At 47.6% G+C, this 15,079-nt stretch overlaps 1 protein-coding gene across 1 annotated transcript in view; it reads right to left on the minus strand.

Annotated features, from left to right (window-relative positions):
- Positions 1-15,079, minus strand: part of GTF2A1 (general transcription factor IIA subunit 1) — a 42,379-nt gene that overhangs the window by 10,239 nt on the left and 17,061 nt on the right. The window contains exons 5-7 of the mRNA XM_054024863.1: positions 11,973-12,048; positions 8,158-8,291; positions 7,390-7,707 (exon numbers count right to left, since the gene is read on the minus strand). Coding sequence (XP_053880838.1) covers positions 7,390-7,707; positions 8,158-8,291; positions 11,973-12,048 — 528 coding nt within the window. The remainder of the gene's footprint in view (positions 1-7,389; positions 7,708-8,157; positions 8,292-11,972; positions 12,049-15,079) is intronic.

Genomic DNA, 15,079 nt, shown 5'->3' on the forward strand with positions numbered 1-15,079 from the left:
CTGAGTGGGGGTCGTGGGTTCAGCAGGCCCAATACTATTTGACGTTTTCATTAGTGATCTGGAAGTAAAAAGACAGTTACCTTTTCCGTAACTGGTGTTCTTCGAGATGTGTTGCTCATGTCCGTTCCACAATAGGTGTGTGTGCTTGCCACGTGCACTGGTGCCTGAAATTTTTCCCCAGCAGTACCCGTAGGGGAGCGCCCTTAGCGACCCCTGGAGTGGTGCCTCCATGGCACGGTATAAGGGGTGCTGCACGCTCCCCCCACCCTCAGTTCCTTCTTGCCAGACAACTCAGACAGAGGGGAAGGAGGGCAGGATATGGAATGGACATGAGCAACACATCTCAAAGAACACCAATTACAGAAAAGGTAACTGTCTTTTCTTCTTCGAGTGATTGCTCATGTGTATTCCAAAATAGGTGATTCCAAGCTATATCTGTTGGAGGTGGGTAGGAGTTCACAGACACCCAGGACGGAGTACAGCCCTGCCGAACCTGGCGTCCTCCCTGATTTGGGAGACGGTCGCATAATGCGAGGTGAACGTGTGAACCGAAGACCATGTGGCAATCCTACAAATATCCTGGATGGGAACATGGGCCAGAAAGGTAGCCGATGAGGCTTGCGCCCTAGTCGAGTGCGCCCTCAGAATCAGCGATGGGGGGACTCCCGCCAGGTCATAACAGGTACAAATACTCAAGGTGATCCAGTTGGAGAGCCGCTAAGTGGAGATCGGCCGAGGTGAACAGCTGCGAGGACTTCCTGAATGGCTTTGTACGTTCTAGGTAAAAAGCCAGAGCCCGTCTCACATCCAGCATGTAGAAGTGGTGCTCCTCACTATACTCATGGGGCTTGGGATAGAGCACCGGCAGGAAAAAGTCCTGACCCATATGGTAGGCAGAGACCACCTTGGGGAGGAACGAAGGATGAGGGCGGAGATGGACCTTATCCTTATGAAACACCGTGTAGAGGTCAGGGCCCGGAGCTCCAAGATCCATCTAGTGGATGTGATTGCCACCAGGAAGGCTACCTTCCACGAGAGGTGCGGCCAGGAGCATGTAGCTAGCGGTTCAAACGGGGGACCTGTCAACCTGGTCAGCACGAAGTTTGGGTCCCACTGTGCGACTGGGGGCCTAACATACGGGAAGAGACGACCCAAATCCTTGAGGAATCGTCCAGCCATGGCATGGGAGAATACTGTAAGGCCCTGCACCGGCGGGTGGAAGACCAAAATGGCCGCCAAGTGCACCCTGACAAACAAGGGCGGTAGGCCTTGGGCTCTAAGGTGAAAGAGGTAGTCTAAAATGAGCTGAATCGGAGCAGCCACAGGCTATCAGCTGCCCATGGGGAAAATTGAGACCACTTTGCCAGGTAGGCCTGACGTGTGGAGGGCTGTCTGCTTTCCAAGAGGACGTACTGAACCCCTTCTGAGCAAGCCCTCTCCTCCTGGCCTAACCATTGAGCAGCCACACTGTGAGGTGGAGTGCCGCTAGGTTGGGATGGAGGCGGCGGCCCTGGTTCTGGGATAGCAGTCTGGACGGTATGGCAACGGCCACGGCAGGGCGACTGCCAGGCTCGTGAGAGTACTGTACCAATGTTCCCCGGGCCACGCCGGGGCGATCAGGAGGATCTGGGCCCTGTCCGTTTTTATCTTTTCCAAGACCTTGACAATCAGCTGGATCGGGGAAAGGCATAGAGAAGGTGGCCCGACCAGGACAGGAGGAAGGCATTGGAGATAACGTTCCTCCCGCCCAGCCCCCCCACGAGCAGAAGCAGGGACACCAGCGGTTCTGCTGTGTCGCAAACAGGTCCACCTGAGGAGTGCCCCACGTTTGGAAAATCCTGTGCACCACCTCTGGGTGCAGCGACCACTCATGCTGAGAGAAGTCTCAGCTCAGGCGATCCGCCCGAGAGTTCCGGGCATCTGTAAGTGGTGGGCTTCCAGGCAAATATCATGGGCTATATAGAAGTCCCACAGCCTGAAGGCTTCCTGGCAGAGGGCAGAGGAGTGGGCCCCACCTTGCCTGTTGATGTAGAACATTGAGGCCATGTTGTCCGTGAGAACCCTGACCACTCTGCCCTCCAGGTGTGAGCAGAAGGCCACGCATGCCAGATGGACCCCCCTGAGCTCCTTGACATTTATATGCAGGGCAAGGTCCTGCACGGATCACAGACCTTGGGTCTGAACTTTCCCCACACGGGCTTTCCACCCCATGTCTGACACGTCAGATACCTGCTCCACGGATGGGGGCCAGCCCCTGAATGGGACCCCATAGAGCATGTTCCCCGGGGAGTACCACCATCGCAAAGAGGCAATCACTGGTTCAGGCACTGTGAGGACTTTGTCCATCCTGTCTCTGGACTGGGAGAACACCGAGGCCAACTAGAGCTGGAGAGGCCTCATCCTGAGTCTGGCATGGCAAACCACATATGTGCATGCCAAAATATGACCCAAGAGCTGGAGGCATGCTCTGGCTTTGGCCACGGGGAACCTTGTGACTGTGCTGAGCAGCTCCCTTAGGGTCTCGAATCTGTCCGGTGGGAGGAAGGCCCTGGCCGACGTCGCGTCCAGAACTGCCCCAATAAACTCTATGCGCTGCACCGGAACTAACGTGGGCTTGTTGTCGTTTATCAACAGGCCCAGAGGGGCGCACGTGGACAAGAGGAGCGTCACGTGATCTCGTACCTGCGACCTGGAGCTCCCCTTGACCAGCCAGTTTTTCGAGATAGGGGAAGATCTGGACCCCGCGACGTCTGAGCTAGGCCGCTACCACAGACATACACTTTGTGAATACCCTGGGAGCAGTGGACAGGCCAAACGGGAGGACCGTAAATTGGTAGTGTTCCTGCCCAAATGTGAAACGGTGGAAACGGCTGTGTCCCTTGAATATATGAATGTGGAAATAGGCGTTCTGTAGATTGAAGGTGGCGTACCAGTCCTTGGGATGGGATAATGGAGGACAGAGAGACCATGCGAAACTTGAGCTTTACCAAGAACTGGTTCAGGCCTCGCAGGTCCAGGATGGGCCTGAGCCCACCTTTGGCCTTCAGGATAAGGAAGTAGCGGGAGTAGAACCCCTTGTGTCTGAACTCCGCTGGTATCACCTCCACCGCTCCTAAGCCAAGGAGCCGCCCCACCTCCTGCATGAGCAGGGTCCCTGAAGAGGGATGAGGATGGTGGGTGAGTGGGTGGGATAGAAGTAAACTGGAGGGTGTAGCCCCGGGAGATGGTGTTAAGGACCCATTGGTTCAAGGTCAGCTGCGACCACTCGGGGAGAAAAGCACACAACCGGTTGGAGAAGGGAAACTTTATTGCGGGTGGATCCCTGGTATGATCTCATCCAGGGCGTCTCATCAAAACTGATGCTTTCCTGCCTGTTTACCCTTGGAGAGCCCAGGTTGGGGTGCAGACTGGGATTGCCTCTGTGGGTGTTTCTTATAGCCCCTAGACTTTTTATAAAGGGGGGGCTCATATTTAGAGTGGGTGGCTTGGGTGGGAGCCTGCTGCGGCTTAAACTTGGTCCTGGCCAGGGCTGGGACAGATGCCAAGGGTCTTTAGTGTTGTGTGGGAATCTTTCAGGACAAGCAATTTCACGTCTGTCTGTTCCGCAAACAGGGCCTTGCCATCGAACGAAAGGTCCTGTAAGGAGTTCTGTGCCTCGCTGGACAACCCAGACAACAGGAGCCACAACGCCCTCCTCATTGACATCGTGGAGGTCATAGACCTTGCAGCCATATCTGCGGCATCTGAGGCTGATTAAAGGGAAACCCTGGCAGCAGCCATACCCTCCTCCATCAAAGCCTTGAACTCTTTTTTGTCACGCTCTTGGAAGGAGTCCTCGAATTTAGGCAGAGAGCCCCACAAATTGAACTCATATCTCCCCAGGAGGGCTTGGTAGTTCGCCACCCTCAGTTGGAAACTTGAGGACGAATAGACCTTTCTCCCAAATAGAGCCAGCCTTCTCGAGTCATTATTCTTAGGAGTAGGGGCTGGTTGGCCTTGCCTCTCCCTGTGGTTGACCGACTCAACCACCATTGAGTTGGAGGCAGGGTGGATGTACAGGTATTCATGCCCCTGGGTGAGCACGAAGTACTTCCGTTCTGCCCTCTTAGAGATAGGGGGCAAGGAAGCCGGGGTTTGCCACAAGGCGTTCAAGATCTTTGCCACCCCATCATGGAGTGGGAGAGCCACCCTGCCCGGTGCTGAAGTCGAGAGGACGTGGAAGAGGGAGTCCAAGGGTTCCTCCACCTCCTCGGCTTGAAGGTTGAGGCTTGATGCTACCCTTTTCAACAGTTCCTGGTGGGCTTTAGAGTCCTCCTGCGGGACAGGCGGAGGAGGGGCCGTGATCGTTTCATCTGGGGAGGATGAGGATGGGGTGCAGTACTCTGAGTATCCACCAGTGCCGCAGGTCCACCGCTTGGTCCCCCTCCGGGCGCAGGACCGGGGATGAACGCTCCACCGACTCCTTCCTGGGAGGTTGAGAAAGGGAGGCCGACGATCTCTCCAAGGCTTCGGCCACCAAGCGAGCCACCACCGGGGGCTGCGTTGTGGGCTACGGGGCCCATTGGTACCATGGTGTCGGCCAAGGAGCTCGGTGCCACTGCATCTGCTGTGGCACTGGCAGAGCAGGCTATTCAGCCTAACTAGCCTGGCCCATTGACTGACGACTGCAAAGAGAGGCCGGACTGGCATACAATCTGCTGCTATCCCGGGACGAGCAGTGGTGTTGGGAACGGTGCCAACCATAGGACCGTGATCCCGGCATGGAGGAACGGGGTACCGCCAGTAGCAGTTGCTCCGCGACTGGCTCTGATGGGCGGATCCGCGATGGTGAGGTGCTGGCGATCGACCCCTGGGACTACGGGAGCAGTGCCACGGCAGGGACCTCGAGCGAGACAAAGAACGGGAACGGCATCAATGCCCGTACCGCGAAGGGCTTTCGCAGACAAAAACCTCTGGTGCCGTCTGTCCTGGTACCGACGGGGCACGCTTTCCTCATGAGGTCTACAGTCCCTCGAGGCACAGCAGTGCCTGGAATCCCTTCCAGTCGGTACCCAGCCAGACAACCTGGTGGGGGTTGATGGGGACCGGCGTGGACTGTGCACAAGGCGGTCGCTGAGCGGGGAATGGTGTCGGGAACCTTCCCTAGACCGTGAATGGTACCGTCCAGTCGGCAACTGCAGGGATCCAAGTGGTGGCTTGCCTCTGGACTGGGGAGCAAATGGTGGCGGTGCCCCTGGTACCGGCAGAGACAAAGTCCCAGGCCGCTTGCAGGGCCTCCAGCGTGGATGGCACCCAGACATCCGGGGAGGTTGGCTCAGAGTGGGCCGGGCTACTCCACTCAACCTGAGTTGGAGGCCGGAAGGCTGATGGGGACCGAGTACTGCCCAACGTGGGTCTAGTCTCCACCCGTCTCGGTGAAGAAGACCTCTTCTTAGCCTTTTTGGAGTGTCCCGTTGACAGGGAGTGGTGCCGGCTGGTGGAAGGCACCGAAGGGTCGCCACACAAGGATGCCGTAGTGCTCAGTGCCAACTCGTAGTGGCGCAACGGTGTCACAGTCAAGGCTGACTCCATCAAAATGGCTTGGAGCCAAATGTCCCGCTCCTTCTTGGTCCGAGGCTTGAAGGATCTGCAAATCTAGCAGCAATCGCTGAGATGGGTTTCCCCCAGACAGCGTAAATAGTCCGCGCATGGATCACTCACAGACATCAGCTGCTTGCAAGTGTTGCACAACTTAAAGCCCAGGGCACCGGGCATGCCCCGACCCAGGCGCACTAAACTAACTCTAAACTAAATTACTTTCAACTACAGGTACTACTAACCATTAACTAACAGAGTCCAAGAGGGAAGCTGCAGCCAAGCTGGAGCAGAGCAGTTCCAATGTACCTTCACTGGCAGCAAGAATGAACTGAGGGTGGGGGGAGCACACAGCCCCCCCTTATACCACGCCACGGAGGCGCCACTCCAGGAGTTACTAGGGGCGCTCCCTACGGGTACTGCTAGGGGGAAAACTTCTGGCACCGCTGCACATAGCGAGCACGCACACCTATAGTGGAAAGCAAATGAGCAATCACTCGAAGAAGAATATAAAGTTACTGCTGATAAACATTGCAGACAAAGATTGGCAGAGTGGTAAATAATGATGACTGGGCAATCACACAGCACAATCCTGATCATTTGGTAAGCTGAGTCCATTCAAACAAAATGTATTTTATTAAAGACAGGTGCAAAGTTATGCATTTAGGAATAAAGAATATAGGCTATGCCTGCAGAATGAGGGAATCCTGTATCCTGGAAAGCAATGACTCTGAAAAGAATTTAGGGGTAACAATGGACAAGCAACTGAGCACAAGCACCCAGTACAAAGCTGTGGCAAAAAGGGCTAATGCAATCCTTGGAGGGAATAAAGAGGGGAAAGTAGAAGTGGGGAGGTGATTTTACCTCTGTATATGACAAAAATGAGACTGATACTGGAATGCTGCGTAGATGTGGAGTCCACTTTTTTAAAAAGGATGTTGCAAAAGTGGATTGGGGCGCAGAAAAGAACCATAAAAATTATTTGAGCTCAAGAGAAAATACCTTTAAATCTCCTGCCATATGAGCTCAATCTGTTTAGTTTATCAAAAAGAAGAGCGGTGTCTTGATTACAGTGCCTAAGTACCTTCATAGAGAGAAAATAAAGGCTATTGAAGAGCTCTTATCTAGCAGACAAAAGCATAAAAAGAACTAACACCTGAAAGTTAAAGCCAAACAAATTCAAATTAGAAGTTAGGCAAAAGTTTTTAATAGCGATGGTGATTAACCAATGGAACAAGAGAAATGATTGAATCTCCATCTTTTGGTTTCTTCACATTAAGACTGGATGCCACTTGCGACTTGATTCTGGGCCCTACTATTTCTTTTATAATCTCTTCATTGCTGAAGATGTTTATGAAGCCGTTTGCAATAGTTAAATTTAATACATGGAAGTGCTACTTTGGTGCAGCTGCACTGCTGAGGCACATCTGGTGAAGACGCTCTATGCCAACAGGAGAGAGCTCTCCCATCTGCATAATTATTCCACCTCCGTGAGAGGCGACGTAACTTCAGTGTGGACTGTGCTTAGGTTGCTGTAACCTGTGCCACTCAGGGGAGGAGGTGTGTGGCTTTTTCACACTCCTGAGTGACTTAAGTTCTATCAACATAAGCGGTAGTGTAGACCTGCCCAAGATCACAGACCACCTCCCCTCCCAAAATCTATCAGATGAAATTAGCAATCTGGAGTTCCTAACTTGTACTGTGCTCTGACTACTCCCTATTTAAACTTTGGGTATTTGCCTCAAAATTATGGAAAGGTCAACATTAAAGTCTAAATATTTTCTAATCTTTTAGAAACATTTTATCAAATTTTACCTCTTCAACCTGGCCATCTTCACCTCCATCTTTTTCTTTGTCTTCCTCTTCATCATCATCATAATCTTCTTCCTCATCTTCTTCTTCTTCAGAAGATGTATCTCCAGCTCCATCAACTTGGAGTACAAGTGGTGCTTGTGGTTGCGCCTGTTGCTGTGGTTGCTGCTGACCGGCAGCAGTAATCTGTGCTTGTGCCGGTGTAGGAGCTGCCACTGTTGTGGGTATGACCTGTGTTTTGTTCCCTGTAAATAGGATTTGCTGCGGCTGAATAATCACTCCTGTCTGCTGGGAGATCCCTCCAGGGATAGGAGCCAAAACCTGACAAAAGGATTTTATATTAGCAATCGTGCACACACAATACTAACAAAATAATTACTTACTGAAAACATTTGAAACCTGTCACTTCTTTATACTACTTCAAAGAACACAATCACAAACAGTTATCAAACACAAAAAAGTAAACAACGATTTTTATAACTTCACTTTTAATATTGTGATACCAATTTTTTTTAAAGTTAACACTGGATGCAGATCAGGTAGGAAGATCCTGCACAGAAACCAAAGATACGGATTTTTTTAAGGCATCAAATAAATTTTTTAAATCCCCATTTCTTTATGAAGCTCTGTCAATTTTTCAGAGCCATTATTGGCATACAATTCAAACAAAAGAACACACACCCTTGTACTTAAAAATGCGAACAACTGGAAAACCTTCCTACTGGGTTAGTTTTAAGTATGAGCCCACTTATTCAAAATGTCCCTCTTTACCTGCTGTATAACAGGAGCTTGTACACCACCCGGCTGCATCTGTGGTATAACCTGTTGCTGTAGAACCACTGGCTGCTGTTGCTGAATGATATACTGAGCTCCATTTGCAGTTCTAACTACCTGCAGGATCTGGCCTGCAATGAAAACAAAACCACTTAAAATGTAAAAATCCACATCTAAAATTATCATCTTTTTTAAAGTTGGTCACCTGGAAAAAGACTGAGCATAATTAAGATAGAAAGTTCATCTTACACTTCCACCAATAACAGGTTGAGAATTTTTATTATTTTTAATACTTTAAACACACCACATCTACAGCTTCAAAACAACAAGTCTTCAAAGCTCTGGACAGGACTCTAAAACCCAACCATATGTTTACAAAGGGCATAAGGCAAGAGTAGTTTAGGAAAGAGACAACAGGCAGGTTGCTAACAGGTGATACAAGGTCTCACATGAGGCCAAAGATTAACTCACTAAAGCAGCACAGCAATCTTCTGAATATTCATTCCCTACATATGAAGAGTGTATTTCATGTTTCTGCAAGGTCCCTGTTTAAAAGGACAGAAGCCAATAATGTAGATATACCCAAAGAAATTACACTTTATATCCTATTGTGTAGGCTTCTATCCGCTGTTAAACAGATGCTGTATTCCAGCATTGAGTACATTTCAGTGTTGGGAAACTATCTTTTTCTTTTTAACAAAACATGTGAAAAGCCCAAGCATTTTTTCCACTGAGTCTACTAACTTCATTGACTGCACTAAAGGATAGCTAATTCTTTAATTTCTGTCCTCTGACAAGGCCAAGATGAGGCCAATAGAAGAACAACTCCTATAGGATTTTAGAAATTTGATAAAATCCATTCCACTTTTTTGGGAGGTGGTGGTGGCAAGGGAATAATATTTTTACCTTAAAAGATGATCAGTCGCACTGTGTAGAATACCATTTTTTGTGTATATGGCAAACAATCCTGTAAAATATAGTTGTGTCTCTTGCTATTCTACAGTTTCTCAGTTTCACCACCTTTACTATGCTTGACAGGAAAACAGAGATACAAGGGAGATAAAATTTGCTGACCCATGACTGGGACAAACAAAAGGTATAAGAAGGCAGGTATGAGTGGCTTTTTATACTAGGCCTTCACTCCAAAAGAAAATAATTTCAAAGATTCTTTTGCTCTGCATCTCCCCCACAAAAGCACCATGACTGCGAGCACTAAAAGCTGTTTCAGACAGAAAACACTTCACAATTTAGATTGGTCTTTTTACATAATAAAACTACTGGATTTGTTTTCGAACAAAAAAAAAAAAACACAATTTGTTGTTTTCCCAGCCATTTTTACCTCCTGGTTGACTTCAAGTTGTCCCTTGCAGACCTCATCAGGGCTGTTAGACAGCGTTGTGACATGTGAATATTCTAAGCTTACATTCTTAAATTTACTTCTAACATTTGGAGTAAGGAGACAGCTTTAGATTAAGGTAGATAGGGAGTGTGGCAATTTGTTCTGAGGGCACTAAGGGGGACAGGGAATGGTTAAAGAAGAGCTCAAGCCCTTGGTCCTTGACTGTTTTGGAATGGGCTTCTAGGGTTTCATGTGCCAGGAGTCAGAAGGGCAAATGCTCCGAGGGGGAGCAATTCAAACGCAGTATATACTTATACTCTATATTTGGCTTTTATTATAGTTACCTGCTCACATTTTTAAAGGTGACTGAAGAAAATGCAAACTAACTGCTGCGACTGCCCTTCGAATAAATCCACAGCACAGGGGAAGGGTAGATAGATTGCAGTATTGATCCTAAGTACAGGCAACAAGACTATCATGATGCCAAAACTGATGGGCTTTGCAAGTGGAGAACGAATTCCGAAGCAAAAAATATTTAAATTGCTTTTCAGCAATATCCTTATGCTCTGTAGATAAAAGCCTAGCAAGGACAGATTAGTACTGAGAGCAGAAGGGGAACCTTCCCTGCCTCTGGAACTTACAACTTCGAAGTTTGAGCTCCATTTGTACAAGTCTGTATATAATACATCCTCTAACTTCATTTATTTTTCTTTATAAAATGTCAGCATCAACTACTTTAAGTAACAGTTTATTATGTCTGTTCACTTTCATCTTCCTTTCCCTTCTCTAATGCCACTTTCTGTTATTTAGGTTCTTGCATGTCCCTGATTTCCATAATATCTAAACTACTTTTCTTTCCATGTATTGTGTGTCTTTTTCTTTTCAGTCTGAGTGTTACGCAATTCTTTCTCCATCCCTCCTTTCCATGATACAGTCTCTCTTTATCCCCGTCTCTTTCATTACCCATGGCACAGTCCTACCACCTTATCCCGAATTCACAGACAACATGCAATAGTCCCATGTCTCATCTCATTGCAGCTGAGATGCCTGTAAAGATGGTCACCAGCTCTGTACAATGGGTATAAAGTTGCAGACAAAACATACCCCAGCTTCAACTCTTCCACTTTCTTATCAGAAAGACAAAAGGAGGAACTGAAGTGATATCCAGATGACCCTCACCTCCATCATATCCTGCTAAGAACGGGTTTAGCTTCCTGACTCCATCTACAGCATAAACTCAGTGGTCAGGATCCACACATGTAAAGAACTGAACCTTGGGAGCACAATCTCCCTAGGAATCCGTGCATTTCCACCCTCCCCCTCCATTTGAGAAAACACTATAGGTATGGCTGTGTGTCTGTCACGGAGGCCCCAGATTCCGTGACCTCTGACTTCTGCAGTGGCCAGTGCTGGCTCAGGAGCTGCCCAAGCAGTTAGGGTGTGGGGGACTGGGCTAGGGGCAGAGGTGTGGCATTACTTTGGGATGGGAGGCTCCCTGGTTCCCACCGGTATGTCCCTGTAGCTCCTAGGTGGAGGGGCCAGGGGACTCCGCGTACTGCCCACGCCTGCAGGCCCCGCCCATACAGCTCCCATTGGCTGCGGTTCCTGGCCAATAGGAGCTGCGGAGCCGGCACTTGTGGTGGGAGCAGCACGCGGAGAGCCGCTGCCCGCCCTTCCCTCTAGGAGCTGCAGGGACATGCAGAGCTGGGTAGGAAGCCTGTCAACCCTCCCCCCCAGCACCAGCGGGGGTTCCAGGCTGTGCACCGCTGTGCACCCCCTCCCAGCACCAGCAGGGTCTCAGGGCACACCCCACGCCCCCCAGCATCCACGGTGCCCCTGGACTGCCCCCTCCCACCCCCGTTTTAGTTAGGGGTATATAGTAAAGTCATGGACAGGTCACGGGCCGTGAATTTCTGTTTACTCCCCTTGACCTGTCCAGGACTTTTACTAAAACACCTGTGACTAAAACATAGTCTTTAACTATAGGGCAGCACTTCATAGGTGGAGAAAGATCGCTGGCCATGACATAAATAATTTGTGATTGATACTATGGTATACACTTGTCTTCCTGAAAAACTAAAAGAGGAATTTTTTCCTTGTATTAAGATCTGGAAGTTTCACCTCTGCTCTGAATCAGATTTCTACACTGTTATTAACCTCAACTTTACTATTTCAGACAAACTATTTTCATTAAACATAGCAGTCTTTAAAGCCGTCTCTTAATATAATGTTTATATTTTCAAATAGTAAATAGCTGAAAAACAATACTGTTGGAAGTGTATTAAATAAAATCTTTTAAAGTTTTATGCTGGTAAAGTAGCACTGTAATACATATACCTCAAGAACTGTATGGTAGACTCCCTTTACTACAAAACTCCTTCCTGATTTTTAAATGTTTCACATTAAATGTAATAAATTACGATTTGCAAATCAAATAGCTTGTCTATAATCCATTTAATGTTATAGTAAGTACCTGAATTTGTAAGTATCTGCTGAACAGGAGTAACACCAGCAGGCAAAGCCAACGTAGCTGCTGTGGCAGCTGCACTCTGAAAGATAAGAGACCTGTTTTTAACAGCCAGCATTACTGCCAATGCTTTGCATCACAACACACTAGCTGAGGATTAAAGAATAAGCATCTGTTGTGGTGAAGTAGGACAAATGTACACAATCACCATAGCTTCTATAGATAAACAACATTTACTCATAAGCAAGTTTCTGTGATGTTAAAAGGAAGATGAGTAATAGTATAAAATGCATATATTAGCTATCATAGAAGCAAAATCTTTCTGATTTCTATTTGCCTGCTTTGATGGTCTCCCTTCATTCTACGTGCATCACAAGTCAACTCAATTCTGCTTTATTTCCAAGTTTGCCAGAAAAGCTCTGGGAATAAGTTTTGTTCATCTGTGCTCCCTCTGCTGGCCAGCTGTTGAGTAGCGGAGCTCTACACCCAGCTCTCCAAGTTAAAGTTAACCAGCCTCTCTGAATACATTATCTGATTAATAGAATAGAAAAAAACTCAAGGCTTAAAGTTAATTGTTCAAATCCTGGAATAATGCCAATATCCAGGGTAAAAGAAAGTAAGTTCCTACGAGTTTCCTAAAGAACATCAAGACAACATATAATCATCTGATAACTGACACCATACTCAATGAATATAGTGCAATTATTTCTGTTTTCTAGACAAGATCATATTGTAGAATACAATAAATAGGTCATGTGTGATCTTTTCCTGGATCATCTATGCTAAGTTTAAGCTAAAATCAGTGGCAACAAACTTTTGGGGCGGGGGGACGGGAGGGGGGTGAGCACAAGGGCCCTCCCACTTTTCACTGGGGTGCACCATGCCCTTTTCCCCTCTTCTTCCCCCCCTCCCCCGAGGCCCTACCCCCCGCACCAGGCCAGTGTGGAGCCCTGCCCGGGAGCCCGGGCAGCTGTGGTGGACGCTCCACCTGCTCGGAGTGCGGGGGGGGCTGAGAGCAGCCCTCAGCCTGCATCCCCACTCCCTGCCCAGCCAAGCACAGGTAGAGGATCCACAACTCGCACCGGTAAGAACCGTGTGGGCGACTGTGAGGAGCCGCGGCGTTGACCCAGGGCAGGTGGAAAGTGTGCCACGGCTCCCCACAGCTGCCTGCCCAGCTCTTATCATGGCCGGGTTATGGCTCCGAGGGCCTCCCCCCACCAGCCAAAGCTGGGTAGGGGAGACCTGCACGGGCAGCTGTGGGGAGCCTGGGTCCCTCCACCTGCCTGGGGTGGGGAACCTGGGGGCTGGAGACACCGGCAGGGGGCTGCCTCCCCTCCACCCCACTCCCTGGATGGCGGGGAGGGCTAGCTGGCCCTGCTCTGGCTTGGCCAGGGAGGGTGGGAATCAGGTTCCTGACCCCCCACTTTTGGGAGGGCTCCGGCACCCGTGGCTAAAATATTGTGAAGTAAAATGTACAGAATCACTGAACTTTGAGAACTCTGATTTTTTTTTTTTTTTTTTTATTTATTAAATAAACCAAAAGAGTTTGGATATTTGCTCAGGTAAGAAACATTCCACAAAAATAAAAGCAACAGAGAAGTATTGGGATAAAGTTTAAGCAGTACAATCTTTTCTTGATGCCAAGAAAATTCTTGGAATGGATTGCAATGAAATGCAACCTAGCACTGAAAGGTAAGTTCTGCAAGTGACTCTGGATTTGAAGTTATTTTTATTGCATCTAAAAGACAACCTGATTTGTAGAAAACTATGGACAAATTTGTTGTTATTCTTTAAGACTCTCTAAAACCAGAATTATTCCTCAACACAACAGGCCATGGCGGCTACAGAGAGGCTTTATTTTAGGAGGCTGAATGACTACATTGGCGCAGTTAGCTAGCCTTGGGATACAGCCAAGAAGCAGGTCAACGGCTAAAGGCATCAGCCCTGAGGAAGCTGAACTCAGATAATTGTCTGCATAAAGAATTAAGGCCTGAGAGCCTGCATCAATACCTTGTGTTCACTATTTTTAACAACTTAAACAAGCAACACAGATGTGTTCGTTATACTAGATTTGATTTTACTGTGAAGCTACACAGTAATATAAAAACTAAACAGAACACACACAGTTGTCATAACAAATTCATGACAGACACCTCTTGACCATTTAAACAAAAAGGATCAAATAGATATTAAGAACATTTGGGGATTATTTCAAAGTTTAAACTAAGTGACCAAAGTGTATTCTGGACCAAACGCGAAGATGTTTGTGAAAGTCATGCTTAATGTCTGCAAATTAACACATGGGTCCACCTTGGTTTGAACTGTAAATCGACCTCAAATGAATGATTTTAGTCCATATGATCCCAGTCTCTCATCTTAGTACAAAAAATAAACATTAAAAAATGACATCAGAACTAATTTCACCCATGCTGACTGTCAAAAACAGTTCCAACTAGCAGTCAAATGTCACTCCAAATCAAACTTTGGGCAGTTTGACAATTCTACCAAGCCCTACTATAGGTTTAAGTTTAAACAGAATGTTAATAGTAATACCTGAAATGCTGGAGGATACTATTGCATTTTTCATGTTGATGAAAAATTAAAATGCAAAATGGATTTAAATTTTACTATTGGGTAAAAATGCACATTTCTTGTTTTATGCAGTGTAGTTATAGCCGTGTCGGTCCCATGATAGTAGAGACACAAGAAGTTGGTCCAATAAAAGATATTACCTCACCAACCTTGTGTGTCTGTTTCTGGTTGGTAAGGAATCAGATCTCCCTTTACTGGCAGACTGATGTAATTGTTAATCAGAACCTCCCGGAGGGTGACATTGAGTAGAAGCAAGCTAGTGCTTTTCTGCTGTCCCTTTACCCCACATCTTCTGACATACAGGGGAAAGGACACTACTACATCATGTTCTGATTTTTTTCTTGCCTTTAAAATAAACAAGCTGTGATTGCTTGATCCATTCTCAGTACAGATTTAAGAGTTTTCTTTAGTCAAACATTTCTTTTAGAGAGCCCTAATTGGACAGATTCCTTAAAGTAGGGTTTTTTTTGTAGTTTTTTTTAAAAAGCTTCAGGCGGCACGCTAAGAAGAGCACGTTTAAA

The sequence above is a fragment of the Malaclemys terrapin genome, chromosome 4 (genome assembly GCF_027887155.1).
Source record: "Malaclemys terrapin pileata isolate rMalTer1 chromosome 4, rMalTer1.hap1, whole genome shotgun sequence".
NCBI lineage: Eukaryota > Metazoa > Chordata > Testudines > Emydidae > Malaclemys > Malaclemys terrapin.